The following is a 12,604-nucleotide window of genomic DNA, read 5'->3' as shown; positions in this document are numbered from 1 at the left end:
AAAAATACCTTACAGAGTAAAAAGACTGTGGAAAAAGACTGAGTGGTTTGTTGGAAGTAAATGGTCAGCATAATAGGCAACTCGGTTTTTTGCTGCAGATGGTTTCTTATTTCATTCTTACACTGTGAGTTCTCTGCAGCTGAGCCTTTACTAAAGGCTTCTGGACAGTCAACGCAGTGGACCTCTGGCCAGCAGATGAGGCTGGTGGGTGATGCTGGGATGTTGTCAGATATGCCACTCTACAGGAGTGGTGGCCGAAAGAGGGGGGGACGGGGAAGAGAGATGAGTGGAAGATCTTTGCTTTTGCAGAGGTGCATTTTCTTTCTTTTTCCTCTTTTGTGAATAGGAAAGAACCAATGGTTCTAGTATACCTTTGCCAAGTTCAGGGACCAGGGGAGGAGTAGGTGAAAATCTGTGCTTGCAGTTTCGAGTGAAAACTGAAAGCTTTTATAGCTTTTATGCTATTACCCTGGCATAACTCTGTATAAGATCTGAAACAGAGACCAAGTCCACTTTGACAGCAATTTCAACATTAGCTAAGTGCAAAAGAGTGTAATGCTGGCTGCCAACAAGCTGCCTGTGCATATAGATCTCATTTTGAAGGCGAGAAGTGGGGCTGTATTGCTTCTATAGCTTTCAGTGTTGACCTAAATGCAGTCCTTTTTTATTAACACTGGTTATTTCTTTGGGGAGGCTCTTTCCTTTAGAGCAACAACACTTGACAAGTGATTTGAGATCTGTAAACAGCTGATGTCTTTTGGGTGGTGTAGGATCATTTAGGTGACCCAGGCGGGGGTCTTAGTTCAATTTTTTTGCTAGGTTTCAAATGCTATTTAAATAGCTATCCCCAGAAGCCAGTGTGTTGAGGTGCAATTCCACTGCAATCCAAAATTAACAGTACTCTGCATTGGAAGGATAGGGAAGTCTGTGCATTTCATAGCAGTCAGCCAAGAGGATTCCCAGTTGTGCCATCTTGCTTGTGAATTCGTGTGTCACTTTGGCCTAGATCTAAACTTTGTTTTTTCCTCAGTTCTCAGAATGCAATCATGGTGTTGCACTAGCTGGCACTTGCTGTAGGAGTCCTCTGTGCAAGGGTCCCCCCACCCTCCCTCAGACAGGCTGTTGATCGCCCAAAGGACAGCTTTGAAATGAGCTTTGTTTTTCACAAACTTGACTTTGGCCCAGCATTTTTTTTATGATATTGGTTGACTCATATATTGAGCCTTCCAGGGAGGCATTTCCTCTCAGAGGAAGCGAGAAGACAAAGAAAATGGGGTTACTCATGATATCTGGAGCCTCCCACAAACTCCCCCATGTTGTCTTCCCTTGTTGCACTGTTTATTCATTGTTTCTTCTAATAAAACAACTTACTTGAGCTCTGAAGGTGTGATGACGAGGAGAAGTACTTAGTCCTGGAGTCACTAGGAAGAGCTGGCCTGCTGCCAAGTGGTTACTCACGGCGTGGGGGGAATGGGAGGGGAAGTTGTACTGTGCCTGGGGTGCAATATAGCAAGGTAGTATGCCTGTGCACTTTGGGTGTTGTCAAGGCTGGTCAGAGTTGGTGTGTTACAGCAGCAAGACTGTTTTTTTTATAACTGCAGTGACAGCTTGTGCATGGTACCACCTGTAGATAAATCTAAATAAATATTGACATGTTTAGCTATTCCTTGCTAATGGTTCCTTAGAGCTTAGGGTTTTTTTTTTTAAAGGAAAATTGTATTTTAAGGTGTATTATCATTATTATATAGGTATTTGAAAAATACTTGTCTACACACACTTGATGTGTGCAAGCATATGTTTATATTTGTTGACCTGGATGATGCAGGCAGGTGATTTCACATTGAAGTTAGTAGCTCTTATTTACATTAGGAATCAAAAAGGGAAAGTGCAACGGACCTGTGTTGTGGGTTAGAGGTTTTTTTTTTTTTTTTTTTGGTCCTGTGTTCTGTACATTGAGAATCTTAGTGTGTTTTTAAAAAAATCGGTATACAATTTATTTGAAAGCTAAGTTTAAGATGGGTGTTAAGAGAAGACTTCTGTCCTAACATAAGTCCTTTCCCACTGCTGTCTGAAACTTCAGTACAAACTGGAGGAAAAAGGGCAGTGTAGACTGTCCCAGGACTGAAGCACAATTTGGCCTATGACAGATTCAGGTTATGCCTTCTCCCTTTCCCTGTAGTCCCCCAATATAAAAAAATAAATTGTAAGTTGAAGTCATTTGCATTTTTCAAGTCATCAACAGATGTAATGTGTGATCTAGCTGTGTGAAAACTTTCAGTGATGCTTTTCATTATAGGTACAACCTTTGATTTAGCTTGGTGGGGGTGGTTATGGGAAGGAAGAAAACCTGCTGAACTGTGTGCCTCATGTTTTCCTCTTTGTAGTCCCCTGCTGATCGATCTCAGAAGATTCATGCTGGTGATGAAGTGATCCAGGTTAATCGGCAAACTGTGGTTAGTAACAAACAGCCATACCAACTTCCCTTATGCTTGCTCTGCAATGCATGCTCCCAGAGGTTTTAAATGGATGAGGTCAGGAGGTGGTTCTGGTGTTTCCCTGTTAAAATTATTGCGGCTTTTTAACATTCTATTTTCAAGACAAATTTTATTCTTTGCAATATTTTAACAAAATAAATATGCAGTATTTCACGTTCAAATGTTGTATGCATCATTAAAATACCTCTTGTTTTATTTAAGGCCTGTTTTTAAAATGCACTGTTACAATCTACTGAAATGCAAATAAAAACAGCTTTAAAAAAACTTAGGTATTTGTCAAATCATTTGCATCTGGGAACTCAGATAATTTTATTACATTTTTGCTTAGTATAGGTAAGCAATGCCTTTCAGTGTGAGAAACAAACATGACAAAAGTAGTCCACTGTCAATCCCTGTTACTCAATTTGAGCACATCCATGCATCCTTCTGGGACTGGAGCTGAGGTATAAAGCATTGCTTGATATCTTGGTGTTTAATTTACAGCTAAAATCTACATAAGTAGAGATGTTTCTTTGAAACAAAACAAAGAACCACCTTCCAAAAAAAGAACTTCCCAATTTTTTTCTTAGTTTTGGCTATTTTGGATATCCTTTTCTCTGTTTAGGTTCAGGTTAAAACAGATTGGCTTAGGAGGTTGTTTTTTCTTGTTTGCTCGCTTTCAGAAAAGCAATGCTAAATAAAAGATGTCTTTATTCTCTTTCAGGTTGGATGGCAACTAAAAAATCTGGTGGCAAAGTTGCGAGAGAATCCTGCTGGAGTTAGGCTGCTGCTCAAGAAACGTCCTACTGGCTCCTTCCATTTCACTCCCGCTCCGCTAAAGAACCTGCGCTGGAAACCACCCTTGGTGCAGGTGAGAGGCTGCTGGCTCAACTCTAACGCCAGGATGGGAATGCCTTGGTCGCAACCTGAAAAAGAGAAATACCAGAAATGCTCCCAGGTACTCATGTTTAAATATAGGTCATGGAAGGTTAGGTGATATGGCTGTCCACTTCTGATTCCTAGATAAATGGGAGAATGTTCTTGTCTTGTCTTTTTCTTTTCTTTTTTTTTTTTTAAATAAAAACCCAGATAATGCCCCTCTTGATACACGAAGGGATTCAATGCAAACACAAATGTGATGGGCTTTTTAATCAGTCTGTGGGCTACTGGGAGAGCTTATCTGAGACAAAACTGCTGAAACCACTGATCTGTAGGGAATTCATCAGCATGGAGTAATAAATGCTTCCCCTATTTAGCAGAGTAATGTGTTTGCTGAAATAACTTGGATTATTCCATGTATTTGTCCTCTTTTTAGTCTGGTGAAGGGTGGGAAAGAGTGTTTTTAAGAAGTTGTTTAAACTACTTCTTTAAATAAGATTTGGTTGTTGGGCAATTCACAGATTGGGTAATGAGCAGACAGAAGGTGATGTTGATAACTCTTAAATAACTGTGTTGAGGAACAGATTGTTGTATTAAGAAGCTTAGAGCTCTTAATACTTAACTGGAAGAAATAACCTAATTGAATCTGAACTGATTACCTGAAATAAAGACAACCAGGGAGAGTTTCTGTTCCTGCCTCTGTTCTGACACAGGTCTCCCTACAGCTGTGGGGATAACTTATCAACCCATGAAATGACAGTAGGTATCACAAGTCTTGATGCAGGCAAATTTTTCTCAAGCGGTGTAGAAGACACGTGCACTTGACTCCTTTTTTTATCCTTCCTTTCACCAGTGTGTATGTCTTGTTTTTGTGGCATTATGCCTATCATTTAATGAGAGCCAAAGGAAAAAAACCACCACCTTGTGAGTTTTCCAGGGTTACCCAAAGCAAGGACTGTTACAGGTGTGAGGAGCTGAGGTGGGCTGGGATATAAACTGTGCCAAGCGGTGTTTCCTTGGGCAATGAGTGATTGGAGAAGCCTGCTGACAGTTACGGGCTCCAGTGTGCTGACTAGTACAATGCAGGCGCTTGTGCACGGGCGCTATTAGCTGAGCGGTCAGAGTGAAAGCCTGGCAGGCCCTTTACAAAAAGGGGAGAGTGCAGTCCTCTTTCCTGACAAAGGTGAAAAGATCCTTCAAGCCTTTTCTCTCCTGGAGGCAGACAGGAACCTGGCAAAATGCTGGGGACATAGAATTGAGCCACAAAGGGCAAAATGGCAAACATGCTCAGATGAGCAATACCAAATGTATTTTTTCTTTGCTTCCCTTAAGCTACTTATATCCCTTGGCACAATCTGTGGTGAACTTTACTGTATTCCTGCCTGTGCCCCAGGCATCGGGACTGTATGAATAAGGGTAGCATGAGCTGGCTTTGTAAGTGTTGCAGATCATATCTGCATTTAACAAATAGCATTCTTTTAATGCATCTAAAAATAGAAGAAGGGGTTTTGTGTCTGCTTTTTCTGTCTATAGAATTTGCAGGAAAAATAGAACTGGGAAGAGCAAAATATTCTTGAGCAATGCGTTACCCGTGGTTGGATTTCTGTAGGAGGGACTGCAAAGCTAGCCAAAAGTGGGGGTGGAGGAAAATGTAAATGCCAAGAGTTTTTAATGTGTTTATTAAGCATAGAAATAGTAGTTCACCAGGTGATGAAATTGTACTATTGATTATTGAATTATCTTTTTGTGACTGATAAATCGATGCTCAGATGTTTGATAGCTGTATAACGTTTCAGACCAGTCCTCTGCCAACTTCAACCCAGTCACCAGAAAGCACCATGGATACCTCACTGAAAAAAGAGAAGCCAGCCATTTTGGATCTGTACATACCACCTCCACCAGCTGTTCCATATTCTCCTCGGTATGCAAGTAAACATGCACTACTGAACATAAAACCTCCTTTATTACACTTGTTTCTGAGCTGGGTTGCTGTTAGAGTTCTGAGCAGATTAGCTTGAGGAAATTGCAGATCTCAGACTTTCTTATGATTCCTTGAGTGCATAGGATTGCTTAAGCTTACACTTAAATGTATAAACCACCTGGATCATAATAGATGTTGTTATTAGAAGATTGTGTGCCACACAGATCAGAGTTGTTCCCAAGACATGAAGGGATGGCATCTCTGGTTTTGTTGTGGGGCTATGTTTTTGTTTTTGTTTACATCTGACTGCACATAGTGAGAAGTCATTTTTGACTGTAACTTTTTCCATTTTTTTTTGTTTTTGCAAATTAAGTAACTGTTGTGTGAGTTAAGATCGAAAGAACTTACTTAAATTGTTAAACCTGCAAGTTGTATAAAACAGGACTGTTCCCACTGAAGGGAAGGAGGGAGTCAATTCATTCAACTTTTATTATTTTTTTAATTCTGCAGTGTAACCTATAAAAATGCAGACCTGCATACAGAAAAAGTGGGATAGGGAGTGGGTGCGTGTATGGTATGGCTAGATTTGTTTCTTCTCAAGGCCGTGTTGATTCCTGTCAGAACCTGCCAGCTGACCTGGGCACAGGGTGATGGACAAAAGAGTTTTCAGGGAAGGCGTGCTTCCTGGCCTGCCTTGACACTTTAGGTTACATGTAGGTAGCTCATCACAAAAACACTGACCTTTTGCTGCGGGACTTGTACGGGAGGAGAGCTTGCTTCTTGTCATGTAATAGCTGATACAGAGACAGAGGCTGTATTTCTGCACTCTTTGGGGGAAGTACTGGAGCCAGAGGTCTCTCAAAGGTAGGTCTCTGTACTGAAGCTGGACCCACCTTGATCTGCTCTCTCCCGATTTTCATGTTTACGTGTGCTCAGTTCTTCTAAAAAAAAAAAAAAATCAAATTGCTTGGCATAAAACCAAGCATATAGATTTAGCAGCTGAGTTTAGAATGCCATGGTCTTTTCTTTAAATTGCTACATTTCAGGCACATTGGTGAATTATGTGCATGTGCTCTGTTTGTTTATCTTTCCTAGACAGTCACAAAATTCTATCTAGATGCTTTTAGGCCTGAATCCCTGTTGACAAGAAAGGAAGTAGCAATGTGAGCTGTAAAACTTGGCCTGAATGATGTGTGGAAATGGGAATGCTTCTTGACGTTGACTTCTGAAGAAAGCAAATGTGGGAAGCAGTGACAGCCAGGAAAAGGAGAAAGGGCAGTTCTTCAGCCTTCTGTTTGGCTATTTAATTTCACCTCTGCATGTTTTGGTCTAGTCTTGAAACTGGTGTATTTGTGTTGTCAATTTTTTTTATTATTTCCACACACAAACACCCATCCCCCCCCATCTTCCTGTTCTCCTCCTTTCCTGGCATGCATCTTCTCTGGTCCACACTGTGGACATAGAGCAGTGGCTGATTTCCCTCTCCATGGCACAGTCTCCACACGGTGGTGTTGTATGTATGTGGAGAGCTTTCCTACAGTTGTGATGTAACACCTCTGCAATTCTCAGTCCCTGAATCTTCATAAATAACTCCCATTCATTGAGCTCTAGCATTGTTCTTGATGAAGAGCTGGAAAAAGTGGTATGCGCTAGCCAGGGGCCGATGTGAAAACGGGAATATGTATATGCTTAGTCAGCTGTGTATTTTTATGCCCGACTTGACTGATGGTTGATTCAAGCAATAAGATTGTAGCATGGTAGCATGGGCAGGGAAGAGGATAAAAAAAACCAAAACAGGCAAATCTTAACTTGGAGGGTAGCTTTTCTTCCAAAAGTACTCATGAGGAGTGGTTCTTAAAAACAGCTGTTCCTGGCTTTTGGAATGAGGGATTGCTCTGGGAAGGGGGTTCCTGCAGCAGTTGGTCAAAATCGTACATACATACACTATGAATTTATTACAGAAACTCTGAAGGGTGTCTCACTTTTGGATGGAGAGGGAAGGTGATGAAGGTGCCCAGGTGGCCAAGGCGGCCAGTGGCATCTTGGCTTGTATCAGAAATAGTGTGGCCAGCGGGACAAGGGAAGTGATCGTCCACCTGTACTGGGCACTGATGAGGCTGCACCTCAAACCCTGTGTTCAGTTTTGGGCCCCTCGCTGCAAGAGGGATGTTGAGGTGCTGGAGCATGTCCAGAGAAGGGCAATGAAGCTGGTGAGGGGTCTAGAGAACAAGTCTTATGAGGAGTAGCTGAGGAAACTGGGGTTGTTCGGCCTGGAGAAGAGGAGGAAACTCAGGGGGGACCTTATTGTTCTCTACAACTACCTGAAAGGAGGTTCTGGGCAGGTGGGTGTCTGTCTCTTCTCCCAGACAACAAACGACAGGATGAGAAGAAATGGCTTCAAGTCATGCCAAGGGAGGTTTAGATTGGATATTAGGAAAAATTTCTGCAAGGAAACAGTGGTGAAGCATTTTAGCAGGTTGCCCAGGGAGGTGGTGGAATCACCATCCCTGGAGGTGTTTGTAAAATGCATAGATGCAGTGCTTCAGGACATGATTTAGTGAATGGACTTGACAATCCTGGGTTGATGGTTGGACTCGATGATCTTAAAGGTCTTTTCCAACCTAAATGATTCTGAGATTCTATGAATACTCAGTGGCAGTTATTGGGCTCTTATAGTGACTGAAAAGTATAGTCCCACAGGTTGTAGGTATTGCCATTATACAAAGATGGATAAATCTATATATATCATTCCTCTGTCACAACTGTGTACTGAAAAGGAGGTGAATTCGGAGCTTTGATACTCTCAAGGCATAAAGGTCTCATTTCTTAAGCTTTTTCAGGGGTAGTACCTCTAAACTTCTCTGTGTGTTAAATTGCTGGCTCATTAAAAATGAATTGGCATGAGGGCATAGCTTTCTTTTTTTCCTTGGTAAATATGTTTATAGTTAAGTCTTCTATCGCCTGGCTTGGGTTTTCTTTTTCAGCTTGTTTGCAGCACAATGCCATTTGTCAGGAGCGTGACTGGTTGCCAGAAGTATCTTTCAAACTTACTCTTTGTCTGTAGCATGAAACTCTTTAAGCTACTAACTGAAGTGAAATGTCCTTTCAGAGATAAAAAGGGGAGTTTTGTATATGGAGGAGGCAACAAACCCAGTCAGCCACTACCTGGGTCCAAGGGTGCAGAGTCTCCCAATTCTTTTCTGGATCAGGAGAGTCAAAGACGAAGGTTTACTATTGCTGATTCGGATCAGTTGCCTGGATATCCCTTGGAAGCAAATATGTTACCAGCCAAGATGAGGGAAAAAACACAGTCCTATGGTGAGTTCATTTCTCTTTCATTATTCCTGTTACAATAGACGCTTTGGTCAGGTTAGAATAATTTGTGTTAGAAAACTGCTTGATAGACAGTCTGTGCAAATTATGAATGCAATTCCACATCTGAAATAATTACACTTAAGTGCTGTTATTTCTTTAATGAATGCCATTCAGCTGAGTTCTGCTGCTATGGTTAGCTATTTCCATGTGTATTTTAGTTACACTTTGTGTCATTATGTCCACTACTACTGTAAATGAGCAAGAGTGTGGCTGTTCAATCTCAGCACATTGCTTTCCTGTATTTTACCAGTGGAAATACCTGAAATATTTTTTTTTTCCTGCAGTTGTAAACCCTTATTGCTGTATCTCTCCCTTTGCTTAATTGTGAAAAGTATCAATTTAATAATTGGTTTCCTAAACTTAATGTAATTCCTTAACCTTCTATGTTGCCTTTAGGAAAACCTCGTCCTTTGTCAATGCCTGCTGATGGGAGCTGGATAGGAGCTGCAGAACCCTTCTCTAGGCCACGAGCACCAGGGAGAAAAGGCAAGGCTTTAGGTCTTGTTTCTGTTTTTCTTCTCTTCCTCTCCAAAATTTCCTTGGGGTGAACTGGATGGAGGTGTTTAAATTGGGAATGGAGGACTGGTGTTTGCATATCGCTGAACTGATCCAAGATGATAATTGTTGGTTTTAGCAGGATTGCCAGATGGTAGTTGTGAGATTTATAAGGCTGTTCAGTGCTGGGGCTCAAACTTTTGTTGTCCCCTCTTTGAATTCTTGTGAGTGTTAAAAGTAGGCTAGAATGACTAGGGCAGATCTGTGCTTACCTCTTTATAGCACAGTTTTACCATTTTGCTCTTACCATATCCCCCTTTCCCTTTCTTCTACACTTAATACTGATCATAAAACTCCTTTTTTGATGTCTTTTGCTCACCGTGGAGGCTGTTGTAGAAGCAAGTTCTCAAAAGTAAAATGTAGGGCCCTTTAAGAGTTGCCGTTTGCCGCAATTGCTGCTAGAAAACAATGTGTTCTGCATGTGCCACAGAATGGGAGAGAGATGGAAGCTCATAATGTTGGGTGTTAGGTTGGGTGGCTTTTTTCCTTCCCCCACTGCCTTTCTCTCCCTCCCCTGCTTTTTTATCTGAAAGGCTATGAGTCCTGTTAGAGTGGGAAATAAGAAAGGATGACTATTTAGTTTATTCTTGAAATAATTTGTGAAAGCTAATGTGTAATTCTAGGCAAAAGAGAAGCTGAATCCCATTATTTTAATGTAAAAATAGAACCTGATAACAAGAAGCATCAACCTGGAGGGAGAGCAGAAACAAGCTAAGTAACCAGTCTAACAGAATGATCACCAGGTGGCAGGGCTGGTTTTAGTTTGGTTTTTTTTTTTGTTTGGTTTGGTTTTGCTTTTGGTTTTGTGTTGGCTTTTTTTAACACTTGTACTTAAGTGCTGCAGGCTTGTATGCAAGCTGTATTGGGTCAGAACAAAGGCCCGTCTAGGCCGGTAGGATGTTTCCAGCAGCAGCTGCCATGGTCAGGTGTCTAGGGAAGAGAAAACTGGAGAAAGTATCACAAATCAATCAGCAAAACTAGGGAAGTGTTTATATCTTTATCTGCAAAATTAATTTCTGTTGTCCAGAGTAGTATTTTTAACTTTAGTCATGAGTTACGTTCAGATAAACGTGGATTCAAGTATGGTCTATCAGCATCTTGAATGATATGTTACAAGGTTTGGTAGGTCTTGCTCTTGATAAATTGATTTGCATGTAGGTAGTCTGTACTAGCAGTTTTGGTGTGTGTAAATCTGGAATTTAACAGTTCAATGGTATCCTCTCTGTGAATTTATTTTGTTGTTTGTGTCGCTTTAAAAAAATTGAAGGTGGAAAAAACCGTAAATCTATTGACAGCTGCTTATGTCCAGGCGTGTTATGAAAAGTAACCAAAATCTAGGTAATTTGAAACGTAACCAGAATTCTTTTTTATAAAACCAGAAAAGTTGGTGGAGGATTCTGAAGTAAGCAATAATTGGTTTTCCTCCTCCTGTTCATACAGGTGAAGATGTCCTCTGCAGGTACTTCAGTAATGAAAGGATACCCCCAATCATTGAAGAAAGCTCTTCCGCACAACACCCCCTCACAAGGCCTGTGTCTGACAAACAGTTAGTGAGAGGAATGGATTATATTCGAGGTAGCAGGTGTTTTATGAATACAGACCTCCACAACAGCGCAACAATTCCTTTTCAAGAGGAAGGTGCTAAAAAATCCTCTGTTACATCGTCCACAAAATCTTCCTCCGCAGAGCCCTCGCTGCTGGTCAGTTGGATCACAAGACTGAAATTGTTGACTCACTGAGTAATTGTTCACAGGACTGATACCAAGTGCCTTTGCTCATCGGTCAGACTTCTGTACTTTTCAGCTTAACTGACGCATAGCGACTAATGCTGTTTTCTTTTCCTGGAAAAAATCTTACATTTTTGCCTTTTTGTTTATGATTTTTTTTTTGATGGATCAGAGGGTTTCACAGTGCAAAGTGGAAAAGATAAAGATCAAGTATTCCTCCTGGCCAAAAGCTCAAGGCATGTATTCCCTGGAAATGCATAACATTTCAGTGATGCAGAGGCCATACATGACCTGAAACACACATAATGACTCAGAGCAAACCATTGCATTATCACTGAAGTCCAGTAGCACTTCAGTTGTCTGAATGCTCAGAGGCTGGTGTGACTGGCTTGGGTGTCAGAGTATGTAGAGCTCGGCAAAAATTGTGTTACTCTCCTGACCAGGCAAGATAAGCGGGGAAACAGCAGTTTCATGCAACTTAGTGATGCTGTTGCAAGTACTGCATGAGATCAGCCTTGTGAGGAAGAAGTAGTGTCGCCGTTCTTTCTCTGATATCCAGAGATCTTAGGAAGTGTTAGGAAGAGAGTTCTCCTATGCAGAGATCTTAGGAAGTTGGACTAATTTAATTATAAATCAATCCAACCTGATATATAATCCATTTTATTGAAATCACAGTACAAGTAAAGAGTGCTGAACAATTGCAGTGCTTATCCATAAAAGTACATGGATTGCTACAACATGCCAAGGAAATGCATCTGTAGAGGTGGTAAAAGAATGTATATTTTTTTCCTTAATTGTTTAAGAATGATTTGCTGTTAACCAAAGTAAGCTTTTAAAGACAGTCCTGTTGGACTTACAAGAACTTTTACAGTGGTTCAGTTTTTGAATGATGTTGTTTTTATGAAAAATATGTGCTATGATACATTACAATTGTAAGACATCTTGCTATTTTCTATATAGCTCAAATTTTTCCCCCTCCAGAATTCTAAAATAGCATTGGGTATTTTGGGAGGAAAATAAAACTTCTTTAACAAAAGATGATGATATTAAAGAGGTATTGTTTAAAAGTGAATGTACATAAGATTGTTAGAATGCGAACGGTTGTGTTTAAAAGTAATTTAAATGTTAAATATAGTTGTATATATTTTTTACTCTTGCAGATATAGTTTGTACCTTCCTGTCTGCGGAACTGGGCACAGATTAGTCAAATGAAAAGGAAAAGAAAGTCTTTTGTATTCCCTGCTAATTGTAAGACTAACTATTTTTGTAGATTATACATTACCAATAGCCTTTACTCCTTTGGTCTTGCTGAGAGGAATAATTTATATTTAATAACTGGGAAGGAGGGAGTTTAAACACTAATTTGCACTTTGGACTGGGGCAGGAATCATATGTGATAACGTGAAGACATGACTGTTCTGCTGCAGCAAGCTTATGAAGTTCTGCTACAGCCCTGCGGAGATAGGGTGTTATATTCTGTTCTCAATTACATTTGATTGTGACTCACTCATGATTTAGGTGGGGGCTGGTTTGGACCTTTCTTGGTTGAAGCAGATTATAGCATGTCTGTCTTGTGCCACTCTTCTCTGCATCCCGAGGTGGCAGTCAGTACTAGCGATGTGGCCAAACACAGCTGCACTGCAGAGTTGAACCTTAGACCAGTTTGGTCCTGC

General features: G+C 40.8%; 1 protein-coding gene across 5 annotated transcripts in view; it reads left to right on the top strand.

The window, feature by feature from the left end:
- Positions 1–12,225, top strand: part of CNKSR3 (CNKSR family member 3) — a 58,914-nt gene extending 46,689 nt beyond the window's left edge. For 2 of the 5 annotated variants that reach the window (XM_055713353.1, XM_055713355.1), the window contains 6 exons: positions 2,385–2,453; positions 3,199–3,432; positions 5,150–5,274; positions 8,384–8,592; positions 9,046–9,147; positions 10,645–12,225. In XM_055713353.1, the coding sequence (XP_055569328.1) occupies positions 2,385–2,453; positions 3,199–3,432; positions 5,150–5,274; positions 8,384–8,592; positions 9,046–9,147; positions 10,645–10,943 (1,038 nt within the window). In that variant the 3' untranslated portion in view covers positions 10,944–12,225. The remainder of the gene's footprint in view (positions 1–2,384; positions 2,454–3,198; positions 3,433–5,149; positions 5,275–8,383; positions 8,593–9,045; positions 9,148–10,644) is intronic. The other 3 variants (XM_055713356.1, XM_055713354.1, XM_055713357.1) reach the window with 3 other exon arrangements.
- The last annotated feature ends 379 nt before the right edge of the window (positions 12,226–12,604 follow it).

The sequence above is a fragment of the Falco cherrug genome, chromosome 6 (genome assembly GCF_023634085.1).
Source record: "Falco cherrug isolate bFalChe1 chromosome 6, bFalChe1.pri, whole genome shotgun sequence".
Classification (NCBI taxonomy): Eukaryota; Metazoa; Chordata; class Aves; order Falconiformes; family Falconidae; genus Falco; species Falco cherrug.
The sequence above is the reverse complement of the archived record's forward strand: the minus strand, read 5'-3'. Positions and strand labels throughout refer to the sequence as shown.